At 38.8% G+C, this 22,280-nt stretch overlaps 3 protein-coding genes across 5 annotated transcripts in view; all 3 read left to right on the plus strand.

Moving 5' to 3' along the window:
• Nucleotides 1-22,280, plus strand: part of LOC131693432 (leucine-rich repeat neuronal protein 3-like) — a 441,590-nt gene that overhangs the window by 272,830 nt on the left and 146,480 nt on the right. The gene's annotated exons all lie outside the window — the stretch shown is intronic.
• LOC131687167 (uncharacterized) lies at nucleotides 4,268-7,034 on the plus strand. Its single transcript, XM_058971221.1, has 2 exons — nucleotides 4,268-6,443; nucleotides 6,595-7,034. The coding sequence occupies exons 1-2, from the start codon at nucleotides 4,268-4,270 to the stop codon at nucleotides 7,032-7,034; spliced, it is 2,616 nt and encodes an 871-aa protein (XP_058827204.1).
• LOC131687170 (uncharacterized) lies at nucleotides 7,104-7,922 on the plus strand. The gene has a single exon (XM_058971222.1). The coding sequence runs from the start codon at nucleotides 7,104-7,106 to the stop codon at nucleotides 7,920-7,922; it is 819 nt and encodes a 272-aa protein (XP_058827205.1).

The following is a 22,280-nucleotide window of genomic DNA, read 5'->3' on the forward strand; positions in this document are numbered from 1 at the left end:
CTAGTGGATTTCCTGTGTGAACAAAGATAAATGAGTATGGAAAAAGTGAAATGAATTCGAATCTGGTAAATTTTTCAATGAAAAAAAAGAAAATGGCGGCGGTTTCAATAAATTTAAAATCTATGTGAGGTATCATGTGATTGTTCCGTTTAGGTTCAGATATTTGTCACATTCTGGTTCATATAATATTTACGCCAATTTATGCTAATATGTATGTTAAAAACACGTAACTTTTACCTGGACAGCCACTGCCTATATTTTACGTGGCCATCCAGTATTATTTACGTGAATGAGGTGGATGAAACCTATGTATGTTTTTACGTAGAAATAACATGATTTATTTTTTGAATGCTGGAAGCTGGTCGAATTCGTTAAACATTTTGTTCTGCTGTATATATTTGAAGAAATCTTTCCTCAAATAAAATAAGCAAACCGAATGCTTAGCATGCGGAAACTCAGCTTGCGTTAATTTCCCGACATACAACTGAGAAAATGCAGATGACTAAAATAGACTCATCACTTTAACACGATAACTAAAAAGTAGTAGAGTGACAGGAAAAAAATGACCCCTATCGGCCCACCTCTGAGTCGATTCCTAGTCTCATCAGGAGTAATTGCACCAAATTTAAAGCAAATCGGACAAGTCTAACTACCGGACCAACGTGCCTGAAGTTTGTATTGGATTTTTCAACAATTTACATGGAGAAAACCCACTAGCGCGCATTTTCGCCGCTAGGTGGCACTGTATACATCGTATTATCACTGTAAGTAAAAATAAGAAAGATAATTTAATTGTCTACAACTTTGTCGAAGATTGCTAGTAAATCCGGCATTACTAAAAGAAGTTATTAAACTTTTAACGAAGTGATGCCTGAGTCAGTTTTGCATGGGGCCTAACAGTGCATGGTTGTGTATCAGTACTCGATTCACACGAACTAAACATTTTTGTGAAATAATCGTTAGGTTTAGCTCAATGGTATGTTCAGAAGAATTATAGTAAATAGTACGAGTCATGCTTTGATTAGAAAATTTTAGTTCCACATGTTACATCATAGAGGGCGCCAACAGTAACTTTTCAAAGAAAAGGGATAGAAACTTGGTGTCTTCTACAAAGTTGTAGAACAGGCATTTTTGAGTATTTCTTCCGAACATCTTGATACTCTATCTCTCTTCTATGAAAAGTTAGTGGTGGCGCTATCTATGCGGTCACAAGTGGTACTTAATTTTTTTAACCAAAACATAACTCGTATTATTTACTACAATTCTTGTAAGCATACTGTTTAGCTAAATCAAACCCTTATTTCACAAAAATGTATAGTTCGCGGGACTCGAGTACTGATACACAACCATGCACTGCTAGGCCCCATGCAAAACTGACTCAGACATCACTTCGTTAAAAGTTTAATAACTTCTTTTAGTAATGCCGGATTTACTAGCAGTCTTCGACAAAGTTGTAGATAATTATATTATCTTTCTTATTTTTACTTAGAGTACTATATACATCGTATTATATATAGTGCCACATAGTGACAAAAATACGAACTAGTGAGTTTTCTCCATGTAAATTGTTGAAAAATATCATACAAACTTCAGGCACGTTGGTCCGGTAGTTAGACTTGTCCGATTTGCTTCAAATTTGGTGCAATTACTCCTGGTGGGACTAGAAATCGACTCAGGGGTGGGCCGATTGAGTTTTCAAAAATTCATCATTTTTCTGGGCAGTCTAATGTGTAGCCTGTCGATGAACCACTGAAAACTGAATAAATTTTTTTTTCGCTATTTGAATAATAATGAGCGAATTTTACAGTAAAATATGAGATTTTTCGGTTTTCATGAATCCGTTTTCCGAAACTCGAACTTTTTTCTACTTTTTGTGGTTCATCGACTAACTACAAGTCTAAGCTTTACAAAACTTATTGAATTTCCCGTATCAGGCAATTTTATCGAGAGTTATCGTGATCGGCGTGGCGCTCCTCGACTTGGAAATGGTTGGACGTTTACTCTTGGAATGCTCGTATGGCTCGTATGGCTCTGTGTGACTGAAAATATTTTTTTTTCGTGCCCAATGAATGTATAAAGCGATCCTGACATTTCACAAAAGATCTATTGTTACCTTGCCATAAAAATGGTAAAATAAAATAACTTTCGTTTTGAGCACTTTACACCAGACGCACCCCTTAAGGTATGAATAACGCATATTAACGTTCATAAATACATACATGGTGCAATTGTCCAAAGAGAAAATATATGCTTTGAATAACAGCTCATGAAAGAAAGAATGATGCATTTTATTATTCATTCAATGAATATACGAATTTTGGGGCTTCTATATTGATTATCTCCCATATTATTCCGTTCAATGATTATATTTTTGAGGCCATCAAAGATAGAACTACGGAAAATGTCTGATACGTGCTTTTTCGTGTACTGGGCGAGTTAGCGAAACAAATAAGGTATCGTCGCAAACGAAACATTCGTAGCCTAATGCTGATACTGTCCGCAACACTGCAAGTTTTCATAGGTTCCAAAACTTAAGGTTCATTCGTTATTTTGCTTTATTTTTGAATATTTGAAAACTGTCCATTTAAATAAAGAAAATATCCAGCGCATCTACGGAAAAAGTAAAACAATTCATTCTATTTTATTTAAAGCAAAGCGAAATTGTTTTCCAACCCGAAAACACGAGCGTAAGGTTAAAATCTCTACAATAAATAAAGCCTTACGAGAACTTTTATATTTTTATGAATTATGCCTATCGTTTATTATGCCACTAGTCCAATATGTCTAAGGTCCAGTATGCCTAACGTACTTATGCCTAACGCCACGCACCCGTATTTTATGTGCGAATCACACACTCTAATCCAACTACTTAGTAGTTAGTTGCTTCAGTAGGGTTACAGCACCCTTCTTCCCATACCGGATCTTCTTGGGTTTTCGCTATGCTATGCCTAGGTCGGTCCGGAGATTCCGGGTGGAGCGTGGCGTGTGGTACGCAGGCGTCTGGTCGTCTGCTGTGCGTCACCACTCTGTTGACCGCGTTCCACGTGTTTACGTCGCTTGTCATTCTCTACACAACATTACGGGTTGATGATCGGTACTCCCACTTCAAGCATCTCTGTGTGTCGCTTCGAACCTCAGACATTCAAAAACCACATTCTGCAGTGTTTCCTTTTTTAAGCACTGCGGACAAAAGGGTGACACCGCGTGTCCGAACCGATGTAGTTACTGTGTGAAACAACCCTGACCAGACAGAAGCTGCGTTACTTCACCATGCCTACTTCATTTACACATTTCCGACGAGTCTCAATCTTGCTGCCATTTGGTTATCGAGCCAGCTCTCAGTGTTTTTCGTACTCCGCTGGACTACATCCGCTTACAACATTCGTTATTTTCCACTAGGATGATGCCGATATGGATCATTCCAGAGACATCACAGACTACCTCTGATACCTGGTCCTGTACGCGTTCACGACCTGCATAGCCATGAGTCTGAACGTACTACTCAACTTTACTCACCCCTAGGCATCTTAATCGGTAGCATGTCGTCATATATCCCGTTCCAAAGCGTTGGACCCAGGATAGAGCCTTGCGAGACTCCAGCCACAATTCTAAATTTGTTGTCCCCCGTTTGTCTCATAGATCAGGATTCGGTTCTGAAAATGACTCCTTAGAATTTTACACATACAGCTGGGGACCCTCATGGCTTACCAGCTTATGCTATTGAACGCGTTTGTGGCGTCTACTATTATCACGACACGGTATCGATTTCCTCTTATTTTAGGTTTGTGCGCCATTTCGGCTCTCTCATTCACTGTCAAAATAGTATCCGCCGTGTAGTTGCGCTTCTGGAATTCGAACTGGTTTTTAGAAAACACGTTATCACTTTCCGTAAATGTTTTCAGCCAGTTAAGGACATCTCTCTCTGTTGCCAACACTGCAAGCACCTAGTTTTGCTCGGGTACCGTAGGTGACTGGCTTCCAAGGAAATAGCGAAAAACAAACCGCAGGAGGCGAAGGTGAAAATTTTTCCTTTTTTTTATTCTGAAGAAATAATTTCTTCGAACAAGAAGCCAATTTGACGGAAGATTTTAATATTTATAATTTCAATAAAAAGTAGAATTGTATTATCAATTCACACTTTTATTGCACCAGTACGTGTATGTACTGATCGGGAATAGAGGAATCTGGAATTGCAGTTCCGTTCCCAGCACGCAGCTAAACTGAGTCTGTTCAGTCTTTCGCAGGTGAGCACTGTCCCGCATGATACATGATACGCACTCCACCAAGCCAACTGAACCAAAATGTCGAAAAAGGTGCAGATAATCAGGACAAAGTACCAGAAAATGAATCTGTTGTCTCTGACGTATCGAAAAAAGGTACATCGCGAAGCAGCATAACTGACAGCCAAATCAAGCTCTTAGATCTAGAGGAGGAAAATGAGGAGGCGGAACTGCGTGCTTCTATTGAACAAGACAGGATTGTAGCCGAACAGAAACTAGCCGAATTGCAGATTCAGCATAACCTGGCACTGAAGACGGAACAAAGGAAAGCTGCGTTTCTGAAGCGACAACGTGAGCGAAATTTGAAAAAGGTTGAGCTGCTGTCTAGATCGAGTACCTCAAGCAGATCGAGTGCGTACACTAATGCGTCTAAGCGTGTTGAAGAGTTGGTTGCTGAGGCAGAAAAGGTAAGGCCACACAACGAATATGAAGAATCATCAGAAACCGAAGTACGGAATACGTCGACACCTGGCGTAAAAAACGCGACAGCACCCGAACCTGGGGTGAACGAAATCTTGTCTCAGGCCTTTAAAGCGTTGCAGAGTCGAAACATGAAAGACCTGCCCTCGTTTTCGGGTGACGTAATGGAATGGACGATTTTCGAAAGCGAATTTAAAACGTCAACTGAGGAATATAAACTAACTGATCGCGATAACCTGAGACGGTTGAACAAAGCGTTGCAAGGTAAAGCGCGCAAGACTGTGGAATCACTGCTTGCATCCCCTGAGAATGTGCAGCAGATTATACGAATGTCGCAGTCAAATTTCGGACGCACCGAATGGGTGGTGGCAAATAGACTGGAAGCGCTAAGAAACCTGGAGATCGTAAAAGAAGGTAACATCGAATCTTTCCGTGCCTTTTATAATGCGGTAATTGGTACCAAGGTTGCGATGACCAACGCGAAGGCGGATAACTACCTGATGAATCCCGAACTCATCTCTCACCTGGCTGATAAACTGCCTGCTTTCAGCAAACAGATGTGGGTTCGGCATAAGGCCGCTTTGATGAAAGAAGGCGTCATTATCGAGTTTAACACTTTCTCGCGTTGGTTGGAGGATGAAATGGACAACCAACTTGCTAGTCTCAATCCTGTATTTAGCGCCAAGAAGGCCAGCTACCAGCTCAAGCCGAAACCGATGGTTCTGAATGTCAACTGTCGCGACGATGAAGGAACAAAGATTTGTCCTTTGTGCTCGGCAAATTCTCACGTTGGTCTAGACAAGTGTAAACAGTTCCATAAGCTGTCTGTTGCTCAACGTCGGTCTGCTGCTAATTCCTGTAAAGTCTGTTACATCTGCCTCAAGTCAGACCACTCCAGAAGAAACTGCAAGTCAGAGAAGAAATGTTCAATCTGCAAGAAGAATCATCACGAGTTAGTCCACTCCGACGATTCTGCGAGGAACTCGAAGTACACCCGTACGAACACGTATAATAGTCAGCAGAATGTATGCAATGTCCATGGCAAAAATATGTATACACTGCTCCGAATAGGAAAGGTGAGGATCCAAGGTCCGAGAGGTACATCAGAATTATTTGCACTTTTCGATGAAGGTTCGTCTCTGTCGATGATGGATGCTGCAGTTGCGGAGAATATTGGATTGCGAGGACCGATCGCTCCTGTGTCCTATCGTTGGACTAATGGTATTTTGCACAAGGAAGAACAGTCGATGATGCTGTCGTTTCGTATTTCTGGACCATCGGATCAAGCGAAATGGTTTAACGTTAGCAATATCCAAACTGTGCAGAATATCGCTCTACCTCCGGTGAAATTCGACGTTGCGAAGCGATTGTATCCTATGTTAGATGATGATAAATTAGTTGCCATCCAGGATGCCTGTCCCTGTATACTGATTGGCTCGAATAATGCGGGCCTGGTTGTACCTCTGAAGACGGTGCAATATTCGCTTCAAGGCTTGCAATTGACTCGTTGTCACCTGGGATGGACGATCCATGGAGTAATAGATCCGACCATTGCTGGATCGAATAAACATGCATTCCTGTGCTCAGAAAATGATGACATTGAACTTACTGATCTGGTGAAGAAAATGTACAAAGTTGAAAATTTTGGGATTTCTGGTCAGATGGCGAAAATAGCCGATGAAGATCAGCGTGCACTAGATATCATGAACCGCACGATCAAACGGCGTGGGGGAACGATTCGAGGTAGGCCAGATTTACAAATACAACAACTTTGACTTCCCGGATAGCAAACCACAAGCACTACGTCGGCTCCAGATTATCGAAAAGAAAATGGACTCAAATCCCGATTTCGCTGAGCGATACTGAAACAAAATTCAAGACTACGTTGATAAAGGGTACGCTAGGAAATTGGAGCCTGAAGAAATAGCTGAAACATCGAACACCTGGTACCTGCCACACTTCAGTGTGGTGAGCTCCGAGAAGTTCCGTTTGGTCATGGATGCCAAAGCAAAGTCACATGGGTTTTCTCTGAACGATCTGTTACTGAAGGGTCCCGATTTAGTTCCACCACTGATTGCGATTCTGATCCGCGCCAGAATGAAAAGGATTGCTTTCGTCGCGGATATCAAGGAAATGTTTCACCAAGTACTCATCCGTAGAGAAGATCAAGACTCCCAACGTTTCCTGTGGCGTGGTATGAACCGTATGGACCCTCCCAGCGTGTACCTTATGATGTTGATGATATTTGGCGCTGTTTCGTCTCCATCGATGGCGCAATTCATTAAGAACTTCAACGCGAAAGAGCTTGAAGAAAAGTACCCTGGTGTTGAATGAGCTGTCGTCAAACAACATTATGTGGACGATTATTTTGATTGTGCTGACACGGAGGAAGCGGCAATCGAAATGGTTCAGCGTGTGATAAAGGTACACGAACAAGGTGGATTCAAGCTGCTAAAGTTCTCGTCGAACTCCAGAGCTGTGTTGGATTCACTCGATCCTGAAATAGTAGCGGAACAGAAACAGGATGGTATTCGTGTCCTCGGAATCAAGTGGGACCTGCAGTCCGATGAATTTGTATTTCCATTCAATTTTCCAAAACTGGATGCGTTGTATCGGACCGGGAAAGCGGTGCCTACGATGCGGCAACTGTTGAAATTTATGATGGGCATCTTTGACCCGCTAAGTTTACTCAGTCCTGTTACGATTCAACTGAAGTTCATCTTTCAAGAACTGTGGCGGCTGCAGTCCGGATGGGATGATGAAATTCCGGACGGTCTTGTTCCCAGATGGATGGAGTGGTTAAAGGAAACTGCAAAGCTAGGAGAAATACGACTGCCAAGATACTACTATCCAACGGTACCGTCATTCGATAATGTGGAATTACACGCTTTCTGTGACGCGAGTGATAAGGCCTTCGCTTGTGTGATCTACATGGTTCATCATCGAGAGGGTAAGTCACACGTTACTTTGGTTTATGCAAAATCAAGGGTAGCGCCCCTGAAGGCACAAACCGTGCCGCGATTGGAACTGCAAGGATGCGTTCTGGCCAGCCAAATGATCCATGTACTGCAGTCAGAGCTGACGATAGAAGTCAAGAAGATTTTCTTCTGGAGTGACTCGAAGATCTGTTTGAGTTGGCTGAAGACAAATCAAAAACTGACGGCATACGTTGGTGCTCGCGTTATGCAAATCAAAGAGAATGGTCACGGCGTAGAGTTGTGACATTGGCTTCCGTCGCAGCTGAACGTGGCCGATTTGGCTATGAAGTGGTCTAAGTTTGGCAGCATGCTAGAATGGGTTCGTGGTCCAGACTTCATTTCTCGTGATAGTGACAACTGGCCGAATTACGAACCGTTGGAGATGTCTTCTGCAGAGCTTGTGAGTTTCCACTCGGAACTGGATTGCACGGAGCAGGTGTGTTGCGGTGCATTCGCTGAAGAATTGATTGATCTTCCTGATATTGCGCGGTTCTCTGACTTCAATCGATTGGTTAGATCAACCGCATGAGAACACTTTTAGCATTGCCGAAATGCGAAAAACCCAAACGATTGACAATAACTATGAAAGACTTAGTAGATGCTAGAAGTGCATGGTATAAGAAGGTACAGTCTGAAATTTTCGGTGCAGAATTACGCAGCTTGATGATGATCGGTTTCGTGAAGAGTAGCAGTCGCCTAAGAACATATTCACCATTTCTACACGATGGAATCATCCGTATGAAAGGCCGTATTCAAGATCACAACAAGCCGTTCGAAGTGAACAACCCTGTCATTCTTCCTGATAACCACCCGTTCTCAACATTGCTCATCCGTATGTATCATATTGCCAATGCACATCAGGGATTAGAGCCCGTCGTTAACAGTATTAAAGAACGTCACCGCATTTTGAAGATCAGCAAAAATATTTTTTCTATGTTGGCCATAGATTTGATATAGTTAGGCCACTGTGCGGTGGCTGAGCTTTACACTCGACTGGAACGAGAAGCAGCAAACATTGGATTGATGGTGAACGCGTCTAAAACAAAGTACATGGAAGTAGGAGGGACCGAACGGGAAAGATCCCGCCTAGGAAGCAGCGTTATGATCGACGGGGATGTGTTCGAGGTAGTGGAGGAATTCATATACCTCGGCTGATAACGGCTGATACTAATAACAGTCGAGAAATCCGGAGACGCATCATCAATGGAAGTCGCGCCTACTATGGGCTCCAAAACAAATAGCGATCAAAAAAAATCACCCACGCACTAAATGTACCACTAAAAATACCATGTGAACGCTGATAAGACCGGTGGTCCTCTACGGGCACGAAACCTGGACCATGCTCGGAGAGGACCTACTAGCACTCGGAGTCTTCGAACGCCGTGTGCTTAGGACTATCTTTGGCGCCGTTCAGGAGAACGGTGTGGGTAGGCGAAGGATAAACCTCGCCAGGCTTTACGGCGAACTAAGTATCCAGAAGGTGGCCAAAGCCGGAAGGATACGATGGACATGGCACGTTGCGAGAATTCCGGACAACAACCCTGCTAAAATTGTGTTCTGCTCAAATCCGGCAGGTACAAGACGACGAGGAGCACAGCGGGCTAGGTGGGCTGATCAGGTGCAGCAAAATCTAGAAGATATCGGATGCAACCGTGGGTGAAGAGAGGCATACGCGAACCGAATGTTATGGAGAAGAATTGTCAATCAGATAGTACCAAATTAATAATAAATAATGGTTTCCTTATGGCTCATTCTGTACCATGCCGCTGTATGTACTTGCTAAGGCTCCCGACGGCTTAACCGCTGATCTCTGCAGCTTAACACTTCTTGCAAACGTCATTGTGTGCTCCACGTGTCTCTCTAATCACACTGAATTTTTCGGATATTTCTATACTAGTACGCTCCCTCTCTAGGCCGCTATGTCAACTCGTTTTATGTTGTCGTCTATTGTTACCTATTGTTTATATATGAACGCAGTGAAGTTTTTATTTATTTTTATTTACGCAACTTTAAAAACAGTGAGGTCAATCGAGGTTTGAATACGTTCCTTCATGGGGATTGATTCCAGAGTCGGATAGACGTTATTCAGGAATATCATAGCAGAATTACATTCCCGTGGAGGTGGTGTTAATACAGGGTCATTCAAAGACCAAGACTCCACTGTTAGTAATTTCACTAATACATTCCCTATTACGATTCCTAGTTCCTAGTTTGTACGACGCCATTATTGTGTGATGCATTTTTGTCCCGGACGATATGCATCATGCAAGTTTCAATTTATCCTCATAATCATTGGAATTGTGTTTTTGGAGTATTGGTAAGCTTGGAATTAACACGATTTGGAATGATATGACATTTTTTGTAAGACCCAAACATGTGTCGGGGCGTAGATGGCGTAATGGTGAGTCATTTGACATTTCGCATGGGTTTTTGCTCATTTTGAACAAATTGCCGCTTTATCTTGAAAATGATCTATTTGATATATAGAAAAGAAAAACTTTAAATATATGGAATAGAAAACGTCAATAATGCGTAGTGGTATTAAATGTATTCTCGAAAATATATTTACGCAACTTTCAAATGCTTTTGAGAAATATTTTTTGTTTTTTTTTAATGCCTACTACGTGTACAGCGCTGAACTCACAGAATGTTTGACTGGATTGAATATTTTTCCAATGGCGAGTTTATCTGTTTAGAAAAAAATGCATGGTAATAAGTTGACACCCTAACCACTTTTTGCTTAAATTCGTTGCTAATAAGTTATAATTGTAAATCCGTTGCTAAACTTGAATGATATCATACAATGAAAATTACACAAATTGAATAGTCTAATGAAAAAAAAAAATATTGTGCATCTCCCCAAAGAGCTTCATTTAGATGAACCATTCAGCAATTTCCATACCGTTCAATCTACAACTCCCGCTGGGCATCAGTGGAAACAATGTTGCAACCACCGTAGTAGTAAACACAGTTCCGCCTGTGATATGCGTGTGCATTGTCTACCCCCGGGTTCCGATGGGGAAGGTTTCAAACACGCATCAGCTTTTCCTACAATGTTCGACCTCGTTCTCCCTGGAGGAACGGAAACGCACGAGGTCCTACCATATTCACAGGTATCGACCGAATGACGCATGCTGAAAACTTACTGATCGTCGAAACATTTTACGCCTGCTGGCATTACAGAGCGGTCGGACACTGATTGCCAGCCTGCCACCCAGCAAACCAATTGTTGGACCGACCGAAAGAAGATGTGTCACTTTGAAAACATGTGATGGATATGTTACAGGAACCATCTTCGGAACTCCGCCCGTTGGGGGTGAATTGTGATATTTTGTGTCAGTTCCACCAGCCCATGCGGCCATGCGTTTACTGCAAACCTGAGTCTAGGGAGAATTTCGGAATTCAAAAACCTTTCACCGTTTCGACCGACCAGTCGATTCAGGTCAGAGAACGATTCCCATTGTGCAGCCACCAAATCCTGAATTATAGAATGGAGAACTTTGCGTGTAGTGGAATTAGACCACAACCACCTGTCCCGAGTGGTGTTGAATACCAATCATGAAAAAATCACCAAGTTCTTAAATGAAAAAAAAAAAAGTTTTTCTGTTGGTTGGATTATTTGTGTTTTAACCAATTCGCTCACCAAATATATCAACCGTTTTGGATACAGCATAGCATTCGGTAGCCGATAAAATTTTCCCACATCCAAGCACCATTACACCCACAGACTACCGCGGAAGCTCTGCTCAGCCGAACTAAGCGTCTGGATGGACGAGTCACAATCGGACAAGTGCTGCAGTAAGCATTCGCTGTGTGTGAATTGGCCGGAAGAAAACGGTCAGAGTGAAATGAGCAGGAAACCAAAACCACTTTACACACCGACACGGTGAAGGGTCCTTCAGCGTGTTCATGATTCGCGTTACTCCATACAACTTGCAATAGCAGCGGGCTGCAGTAAGACTCTGGCAGACGTTTGTCTTTCTGAGCATAAAATCCACCGATAATCGTTTTTGAGGCTATCTGGACGATCAATTTGCGAGATTGCTCACTCATCTGTGATGGGGTACTGGCTAGAAAATGGTAATTATGAAGCCACATCACAACCAATGGAGTTCAGATGATGCTTCTTTCCGAGTTAGATTGCTATTTGAACTGGCGAAATACGAATTCTATCACAAATCGTTGCGAAACTTTACTGAGAATTCGGTGTATTGGCATTGAAATCAGGACACGGAAACAAATTGCTTTCAAAATCATGAATAAAGTGCCATTGAATTTGGAAGAACAACGTTTTTACGTTACGAAAGCAGGACCATGAACAAAAATCATGTGCTTCATAATTATGTTCAATTTTCTTTCAGTAATGCCCGTGTTACGCTTTTAGTAGTGGAAATATTTGTTTTTGTTTTGTGAACTTTGGTTACGAAATCCATTGTATAAACATTGTATCTCGGGTTGGATAAACGCAATGCTTAGTAACCGCATTCTTTGCTCTTCACTACGATAGGCAGAGATACGGAAGTTGAGTATTTGCGGTTGTCCTCAGGGTGGCGTGCTGTCACCATTGTTATGGAACCTGGTTGCCGACGGCTTGTTGAAGAAACTCAATGAACTTGGATTTCCAACCTACGGGTTTGCTGACGATTACCGCAAATACTTATTACTGGACTTTGCATCGGAACAATCCTTGACTTAATACAACAAGCATTAAGAGCTGTCGAACAGTGGTGTCAACAAGTTAAATTATCAGTTAACCCAAAGAAAACTTCAATGGTTCTTTTCACGAAGAAGCGAATAAAAACCGGAGTTCGTCCCTTGCACTTCTTTGATTCTGAGCTACTGTGTGCAGATCAAGTCAAATACGTTGGAGTTATATTGGATTCCAAACTGAATTGGTCTGTTCATATTGTGTTCAGAGTCAAGAAAGCGTGCGTAACCTTCGGACGAACTTTTGGAAAGATGTGGGATCTCAAAACCAAATACATCTATTGGTTTAACACTACAGTTATACGTTATGGCTACAAATAGTTACATGGGAAGAGGATATTCTTGCTCCCAGTGATATTACACTTACATATAATTTTTCTTACAGGACATTCGATGTGAAGATTCCCTCCTGAGAGGTCTATTTGATAGGCTATATGGAGAGACAACAAACGCAAGTTGCCTGTTACACTGACGGTTCTCTGATGAAGGGATGTGCTGGTGTCTGCTGTCGTAAAATGGGATTGAAACAGTCTCACTCGATAGGTAGATACTATACTGTATTCCAGCTTAAATATTCGCGATCATGTGCGGAGTACCATCGGCCCTTCAACAACTTTGTCTGGGTCCGGTATTACTGGGAATGAATGGGCTGACGAATTAACCAGGGAAGGTGCAGCGATTGGCTTCCTTGGTCCTGAGTCGTTTTTGCCAATTTTGAAAAGGTGGAATTCAGAATAAGATCCTGGGTTTGGTTCAAGCGCTGTAATTATCGGAGAAATCTACAAACGTGTCGCCAAACAAAGGCGTGTCCAGAACAACCGTGCCCAGTTTTTCGAGAAATCTCTTACGAATTCCCGACTATATACAGGGAACGCACCATTTGAGCCAATATATTCTGATACCTGATTCAGCATAATGAAATATACCTGAATAACTTTCAGCAGAATTACTTCAGTCTTCCCTATGGACATTTAGGGAACCAACTTGTAAACAAATGTAAAATTGTGCGAGATTTAGGCGTAATCTTAAACACCAAGCTTACATTTGTGAAACATTTCTGTACAATAATAAATAAAGTATATAGCACACCGGGATTTATTGAACGCTTCAGCCATTTGGATCCTTACATAAATAAATCATTATACAAGGCATAGGTCAGACCAATTTCGGAATATTGTTGCGTAGTGTGGAACACATACACTATCACATACAAAGAACGCATCCAATCAGTACAAAAACAATTTCCTTTTCCATCGTATAAAACACGGTGCAATCACATCAACATATTCAAAGAACACCGCGAGTTTACTATGCTTTCCTATATGAACGAAATTATCTCTCAACGTGTACAATCCACTTCAGTACTCTGGCTAATAAAATTTTATGTACTTAGATATCATTAAAGAGCTAAAAATGGCCTCATCAATAGAATGATGCGTTACTGTAATGAGAATTGTGAAATAATTGATCTCTTCAGTTCAGCTTAACCGTAGAAATAATGTATAGTATAATTTCGCGCTAAATCGTATGACGAATTTCGCGCCAACTCGAACAAAAGTTGGTTGCACCATCTCAGATTTTAATGAAACTTTCTGTACGTGAAGACTTTGTCACAAAAAGCCACTTTGCTTACTTTATTTTTCCAAAAATGATCTAGACTGTCTTTTGGAAAGGGTCAAACTTTTTTTTACCATTTTTTTTGCCTTTCTCATATAGAAAGGTTATGCAATCACTCTGAAAAACGTCAACCTAATCCCGGCCCGGAGGGCCGAGTGTCATATCCCATTCGACTCAATTCGTCGAGATTGGAAAAAGTCTGTATGTGTGTGTTTGTGTGTGTATGTATGTGCGTATGTGTCAAATAATGTCGCTCATTTTTCTCAGAGATGGCTGGACCGATTTGCCCAAACTTAGTCTCAAATGAAAGGTGCAACCTTCCCATCGGCTGCTGTTGAATTTTGGATCGATCGGAATTCTGGTTCCGGAATTACGGGTTTCAGAGTGCGGCCACACAGAAATTTCTCATATAAACTATAGGAAAAATTAAAAATAGAATTTTTATTTTTAATGCTAAATGTGTTCAAGGTGCATGAAACGTCGAGATTTGATGCAAACTCGAAAAAAAATTTGACGACAATTTACTTTTTTGGATTTTGGCACATTTTTGCCTTTCTCATATAGAAAGGTTATGCAATCACTCTGAAAAACGTCAACCTAATCCCGGCCAAATTTTTTTTTCGACTCGCATAAGGTTTCTGGATTTTAACAGGGGCGTAGTTGATGGTTTACGAAGAGGGGTTACACCCTCCCTCTACTGTTCACTCCTCTCCTTTAAAAATCTCCTTAAATCACCCCTCAGACCACCACCCCATCCAGCCCTCATACCCCTCCCTTTCAACCCCCTCATCTTTAAACCACCACTATATCACAAAGCATACCAATTTAAGCTGGGGAGTCGTTCGTTCATGGGACTTTCGCCCTCCTCACATACCCACCCCCGCATGACAAAATGAGTTAGCAAGCAGATAACATTGATCTAATGCTGATTAGGCTAATGGAGTATGATATTTTTTGTTTCAAGTGTTTCACCGTCGACACGTAGCTCATCAAGTTCGTGGCTGGCATGTGATTGTGTATAAGTGCAAAGTGTGCTAAGAATGTAATGGACATTTCCACAATTATGTTGAACATAAAAAGCCTCCGTGCCATAGTTTAGAGAAATGAGAAAGGCACAATTGCACCGCTAGGTGGATTAAAACAGGTTTTTCAAATGGCTATAGTTTAAAAATGACAAATCCAACAAAAAATGTAGGAGTGATTTTCACAAAATTAGTTAAATTTTTGAATAAAAATATTGAAAAAAATCTTCATCGACTCTTACACTGAAAAAAATCGATTTTAAAAATTGAAAGTCGATTTACAAAAAATATCCCATCTTTGATTTCGATGAAATTTTGTGCCAAGATAAGTAATTATGTTCCCTACCTACCGTCGAAAATTCAAGTTGAGTACTTTCAAGGAAAAAAAGTTATTTAAAAAAAACTTTTCCTTGACCAAACTGATTTTATTTCAGTGTATATTTATTAAAAACTAAACCAATAAAAGTCGTAAACATCTCAGAACCTAATTTACAGAAATGCTAGTTGACTGATACATGCAAAAAATATCAATAACGAATTTGGTATATATTCATAACAAACTTGAATGAGGACAAAGATAAGCCATTTAACATCATCGATATATGCGAGATTTAACTAAATACCACTTGGCCGTGTACGAAGAAGTATCTTGTCTATGTACCCGCCCGAGAAGTAGAGATTGATGGTGTAGTCTCCAAATGGGGCCCTTATTGCGAAATATGGGGTTCGCTCTTTCCACAACCCATTGCTTCTGTCAGTAAAAATTCTGGTTCACAAAATCAATTGGGCCTATTCTAGCAACACGCTGTGGAAAATGCGGCAAGAATCATGAAAAGTTTTTCTACTCTGGAGAGACTCCGCATGATCTTTCGACATATTCCGCATATAAATTAGGAGGGGATAAAATGAAACATTCTTTTACGGAACGCTCCGACAAGAAATGCAAAACAGCGTTACGCCACCGACGACGACTAATTTCTACGTTTCCTTGTATAAAAAACGAGAATCTGACTATCCCATTGTGGGGACATTTTCTAATGTGCATATAAATTTCCGAAAGAGGAAAATCAGTTTTCTCTCCTAAGCTTTCTCGTGAAGGCCTTAGAGTGTCCCTCGAAGGGTACTGTTACAAAAGTGGTTCCTAGTCTCAGTAATCTTAGAAACTACAACAAAAACCCCAAGTGTCCCTATATTTTCCCACAGGTTTTACACAATGCATTTGCACTACGTTTAAAGATCAGACGAAACGAGTAACCGACGCGAACAACCGTGAACAGTCTCCTACTTCGTGGTGGGCAGAGATTGCTTAGAATTGTACGCGAAAGGGACTTTTGAAGGTCGGATCGCACGAATTTTTCCCAATATACGCGACGCCACAAATTATAAACTTGATGAAAGCTGAAAAACGCGATTATTGGTACCGGTCCGTCGACGGATTAACGGACGGATCATCGGAGAAACAATGTTTCGTCTGGTAGCTAGGGCATACGTTGTGTATTAGATTCATCCCATGATTGGAATACACGGAACGTTCGTCATACGATAACAGCTACGCATTGCTTTTATGCTAATTATTGACAGTAGTGGTGAGTGCAACCATAAAAGAGGCTGTGCTGTCAACATTCTCCTCAGAAAACTGATGGTTTTATATTTACCTATGCCCACATAGTTACAGTTACAGTAGGCTCTCTATTTGATGGAGCATGGAAAGCACACTTTGTATTTCCTGGAGAAAACATGGGAGTTTTTGAGTACTTTATATTAAAAAACGTAGCAGATTATCTTAATTTGAGTTCATTCGCAGTGCTCCATTCCGGGTAATGAGAAGGCGGACACTTGGTTTAGAATGATAATGAGAAGATGGACATTTACACTTTAGAAGGTGATATTTGAGGGATTCCATGAGAAACCGGCCGACCGCAAAATATGACCATCGTCGATTCGAACGAAACTTTGCAGGTGTGTTCGCTGTATGAATCTCCATGATATTCTCTGGCAATTGGAATGTTTTGATACAAGAGTAATTTTTCAAAAGGGCGTAAACGTTTCTACGTGCATGAATTTCAAAAATTTTTTGTTCGATTACTGTATTTTATACAGCAAAACTATCTGAGAACAAGTTACAGGGAATGAATACTTCTGTCCGAAAAAAATACACTGAAAAAAATGTTGTGTCATTTTTCAAAAAAACAAAAATTTATGATAAAAATTTAAATTGCGAAAAAACCCATTTTTTTAATTTTTTTATATTTTGTTGCCAAAAACCTAACGAGAAAAGAAACATTTTGATTGTGATTGTATGATGGAGAAAAAAATCGGTAAAAATGTTTTCCTAACAATAACTTCGTACATGTTTTTAAATTTCATACTAATAGACATACAAAATTGTAATTTTATTACAAAATATAATTCTAAGCACCATTTAAAATCAAAATGCATTTAACAAAAATCTTCCAAAATGCGATAGTTTTCGAGATATTTGAAATTTTGCTACTTCAAAAACAATTAATTCGTGTAATTATACTCTTTTTAAAAGTTATTCGCGTTACCCCATCAAAAAATGTCAAAAATTTAATGTTTATCGTTTTAAAGACGTAAAAGCAACCTTTTTAGTGTATTTGGATCATGGAGAAGCTTTCAATAAAAAAGTTTTCCTAACAACAACGTTTGACATTTTTTATAATTCTTACTATTTGCAGTCAAAAATGCAATTTTCTTTTTGAATATGATTCTAAACGCCATTTTAAATCGAAACGATCTAACAAAAATTTTCTATAATGTAGTAGTTCTCGAGATATTTTAACTTTTGTTTTAACAACACAATTATTTTGCTTTATTACGACCTTTTCATAAGTTAGTCGCGTTTCTCCATCAGCAATAATAGGTTTTTCAAAAGGCCGGTAAACTTTCGTGCAACTTTCTCTTTGAAGTCAAGGCGATATTGTAAACCATTTGAAAGTTACATGAAGGAACCAAAATATATTTCAACCATATGGTCTGTTGATTAAACTATATAGCTGAATCATATGTTGGTTGTTTTCATGTAACTTTAAAATGTTTCACAATATCGCCTTGATGTCAAAGAGAAAGTTGCAGGAAAGTTTACGAGCCTTTTGAAAAACCTATTATTGTTGATGGAGTAACGCGACTAACTTATGAAAAGGTCGTATTAAACCAAAATAATTGTGTTGTTAAAACAAAAGTTAAAATATCTCGAGAACTACTACATTTTAGAAAATTTTTGTTAAGAGCATTTCGATTTAAAATGGCGTTTAGAATCATATTCAAAAAGAAAATTGTATTTTTGACTGCAAATAGTAAGAATTATGAAAATATGTCAAAAGCTGTTGTTAGAAAAACTTTTTTATTGAAAGCTTCTCCATGATCCAAATACACTAAAAAAGGTGCTTTTACGTCTTTAAAACGATTAACATTAAATTTTTCACATTTTATGATGGGGTGACGCGAATAACTTTAGAGCATAATTACACGAATTAATTGTTTTGAAGGAGCAAGATTTCAAATATCTCGAAAACTATCGCATTTTGGAAGATTTTTGTTAAATGCATTTTGATTTTAAATTTGTGCTTAGAATTATATTCTGTAATATAATTACAATTTTATATGTCTATTGGTATGAAATTTAAAAACATGTACGAAGTTATTGTTAGGAAAACTTTTTTAACGATTTTTTCTCCATCATGCAATTACAATCAAAATGTTTCTTTTCTCTTTAGGTTGTTGGTAACAATATATAAAATATTTAAAAAAATGGGTTTTTTCACAATTTAAATTTTTATCATAAATTTTTGTTTTTTTGAAAAATGACACAACATTTTTTTCAGTGTATATTTTTTTCAGACAGAAGTATTCATTCCCTGTAACTCGTTCTCAGATAGTTTTGCTGTATAAAATACAGTAAACGAACAAAAAAAATTTGAAATTCATACACGTAGAAACGTTTACGCCCTTTTGAAAAGTTGCTCTTGAGTCAAAATAATCTTATTTCCTGTGGAAAATATTTAGTCTTGCATGACGGTGAAACGTGTAAAGGTTCATTGGAATCTAAGATGGTCGGTCACGATTTTAAAGATTTTCGGACGGATCTTCGTGGAATTCTACATTTATGAAAGATCGCGTAGCTTCACCGAGTTTTTAAATATTTCTTCTCAGAGGATGCTCAAAAATTGGCAAATTTTGGGGAGCGATGGAAGTTTAGAAATCCCAAAGGTATCAACAAACCTTGATCCAAAAGAATGCATCAGGGTCATGACTTTATTCTGGTGATATCTGGGGTCATGTAAAATCATTATACGTATAATGCCCATCTCCGGCGTATTTGGGTCGTGGAGAGCGGTCTCTGTGCTTGTGTTGGCGGTTATCGCGATATTAAACATGTTGTCTGGTCGTGCGCTAAGTGTTCTAGTACCAGATCTCCGTTAAATGAATCCCTTCGGACTCGTTCCAGTCCAGTCCGAGATGCTATACCAAATTCGTTACAGATACTTTTTGCATATATCAGGCAACTAGCAATTGGGTAATTGTATTCTGAGATGATTATTACTTTCATTAGTTTAGTTTTCGATAAAAATACACTGAAAAAAAGTTCAGTTTTGACAAGGAAAAGTTTTTTTCATATAACTTTTTTTCTTGAAAGCGCCCAACTTGAATTTAGGGTAGGGGACTTAACTACATAGCTTGGAACAAAATTTCATCGAAATCAAAGAAGGTTTTTTTTTGTAAATCGATTTTAAATTTTTAAAATCGATTTTTTTCAATGTAGAAATCGATGAAAAAAAATTCAATATTTTTATTAAAAAATTTATCTAATTTTGTGAACCTACAACATTTTTTTGTAGCATTTGTCATTTTTAGACTATAGCCATTAGAAAAAATGGTAAAAAAAAGTTTGACCCTTCTTAAAAGACAGTTTAGATCATTTTTGTAAAAACAAAGTATGCAAAGTGCTTTTTGTGCTAAAGTTTTCATGTACAGAAAGTTTCATAGAAATCTGAGAGGGTGCAGCCAACATTTGTTCGAGTTGACGCGAAATTACATAAATTTTTTTTTCTACATATTGTAAATTTATAAAAAAAATGTGACTCAATTCAGTTAACGCACTGAATAATGCGGATAAAGGAGTATAGTAAGATTCCGTTTTTGGCACGTTCCGTTTTTGGCATGCTCCCATTTTGGCACACTCCGATTTTGGCAACAAATGGTTTCCGTTTTTGGCAACATTCTTGTTGTACATAATAAGTCTTTGAAAAATGTGCAATAGATATTTTTACATTTCTTACAAAAGAAATGTATAGGATTCGCTCAAACTTTGAAAACTTTTTCCGAGGCCCGGAGGGCCGAGTCTCATATACCAATCGACTCAGCTCGACAAATTGAGACAATGTCTGTATGTGTGTGTGTGTGTATGTGTGTATGTACAAAATGTCATGTAATTATCTCAGCAATGGCTGAACCGATCTTAATGAAATTAGTTTCAACTGAAAGACCTAACGTTGCCATTTGACACTATTATTTTTGATTTTCGATATGTTGTTTACTTTCTGAGATATGGGCGATTTTGTTAAAACACAGCAGGTTTTTTGGAAATAACTTTTGAACAATACAATATTGTCCCACAAACTGCAATAGAATAGAAAGCTTGTAAAAATACCTTTCTAACAAGCTATAGATTGTCTAAATCCGTGCACGAGCGGCGTAGATATTAAACATGTTGGATTTTTAGCCCTCGTTTACCAATTTCCACTAATTAAAAATCGTCGCTGTTGTGCTATCTTATGACAAGCGCCATTTAGCACATTTCGAGAAAAACGATTTTTAAAGTTTGAGATTGAATATCTTGAAACTTATAAATGGTATAAACAATCCAAAGAAGACAATTGATGCTTCTATCTATTCTGCATTAATCTCTCACATATTACGAAGATCGGTTGACTATGTTGCGAGTTTTTACTATGAATGTAAACAAAAGTCGCACTCACACGTGTCATAGGCGTGTATTGATGACAAAATTTGTATGACGTGTCATAATCGTGCATGGAAAATTTTCCATAGAAAAAAATCATAATTTTTTAACTTTTATTCATATCTTTGCGTTCAAATGGTTTATAAACAATCGGTGAAATGCATTTTGAAGGAAATGAGTCAGGGAATCTAGAAAAAAATATTATTTTTGATTACAGTGTTGCCAAATATGCTTTATTTCCAGTTTAAAACTAAAACTGTGTTTTTCTCACAACTCGTGTAATTTTCTTTTGAAAATGTTTATGCCATTGTGTTCCTCAGACATTTTCACAAATAAAAACTTCTAACACTTCAATATAAATTGAGCAAATCCCTAGATACAGATACAGATTTGAAGCAAAAAACTCACAATTTCTCATCATGTTTCTCGCTATATCTAAGTAACCAAGTAGAATTTCAAAATTCTGAAAACGCCACTTTGTAGAGATTTTTCAAACAAGTAATGTGGCATATCTAACTCAGTTTACCCTAAAATGGCGTTTGTCATAAGATAGCACAACAGCGACGAAATGAGATTGTTTCATACAGAGTATTGCTTTACTGTTGTTTTAGGGGCAAAACTAAACCGATTTTGAATATCGGGGTATGAAAACACATCTACGTGATTCAAGGAATTTGACGTTGAGAACATTTTGTGAATTACCTTTATAATAAATGAACTATTTCTCAAAAAAATAATATATAAGTTCACTTCAAAGACAAAATAATGTGTTGATAAAGAAACAGTGAGTTCTAGTATTTATTCCTTGGATTAGGCATTGCGTTCAATCATGAGATAAATGTTGGATGGTATATCAATACACAGATCAACAAGTAATTCACCTAGTAGTGAGATAAAAGATTTCTAATACAGTAATGTTTCGATTATATCACGGTCGGTCTGTATTTTAGCGTGATATATTTGAAGCGTGATATATTCAAAACAAACCAAAAAATACATTCAAGCATTAATCCATGTATTTCTGTAATCAAAAAGTAATGAAAAGATCAAGTTAGTCAAAAGAATAAATCATAGTCGGGTAATGGGCCTATTTTTGCCATGCTTCTATAATCACACTACCCATTTGAAGCCGTTGGCAACGTCTGCCATCTTTGTTCAACGCATTGGCTAAAACGGTATGGCATCAGTGGATAATTTTTCCCCACACAGCTTCGCCTTACGTAGTACATACCGTTTCTTAAAATAGTTGAACCACCCAAAACTAAACTTAAAG

Source organism: Topomyia yanbarensis, chromosome 3 (assembly GCF_030247195.1).
Source record: "Topomyia yanbarensis strain Yona2022 chromosome 3, ASM3024719v1, whole genome shotgun sequence".
NCBI lineage: Eukaryota > Metazoa > Arthropoda > Insecta > Diptera > Culicidae > Topomyia > Topomyia yanbarensis.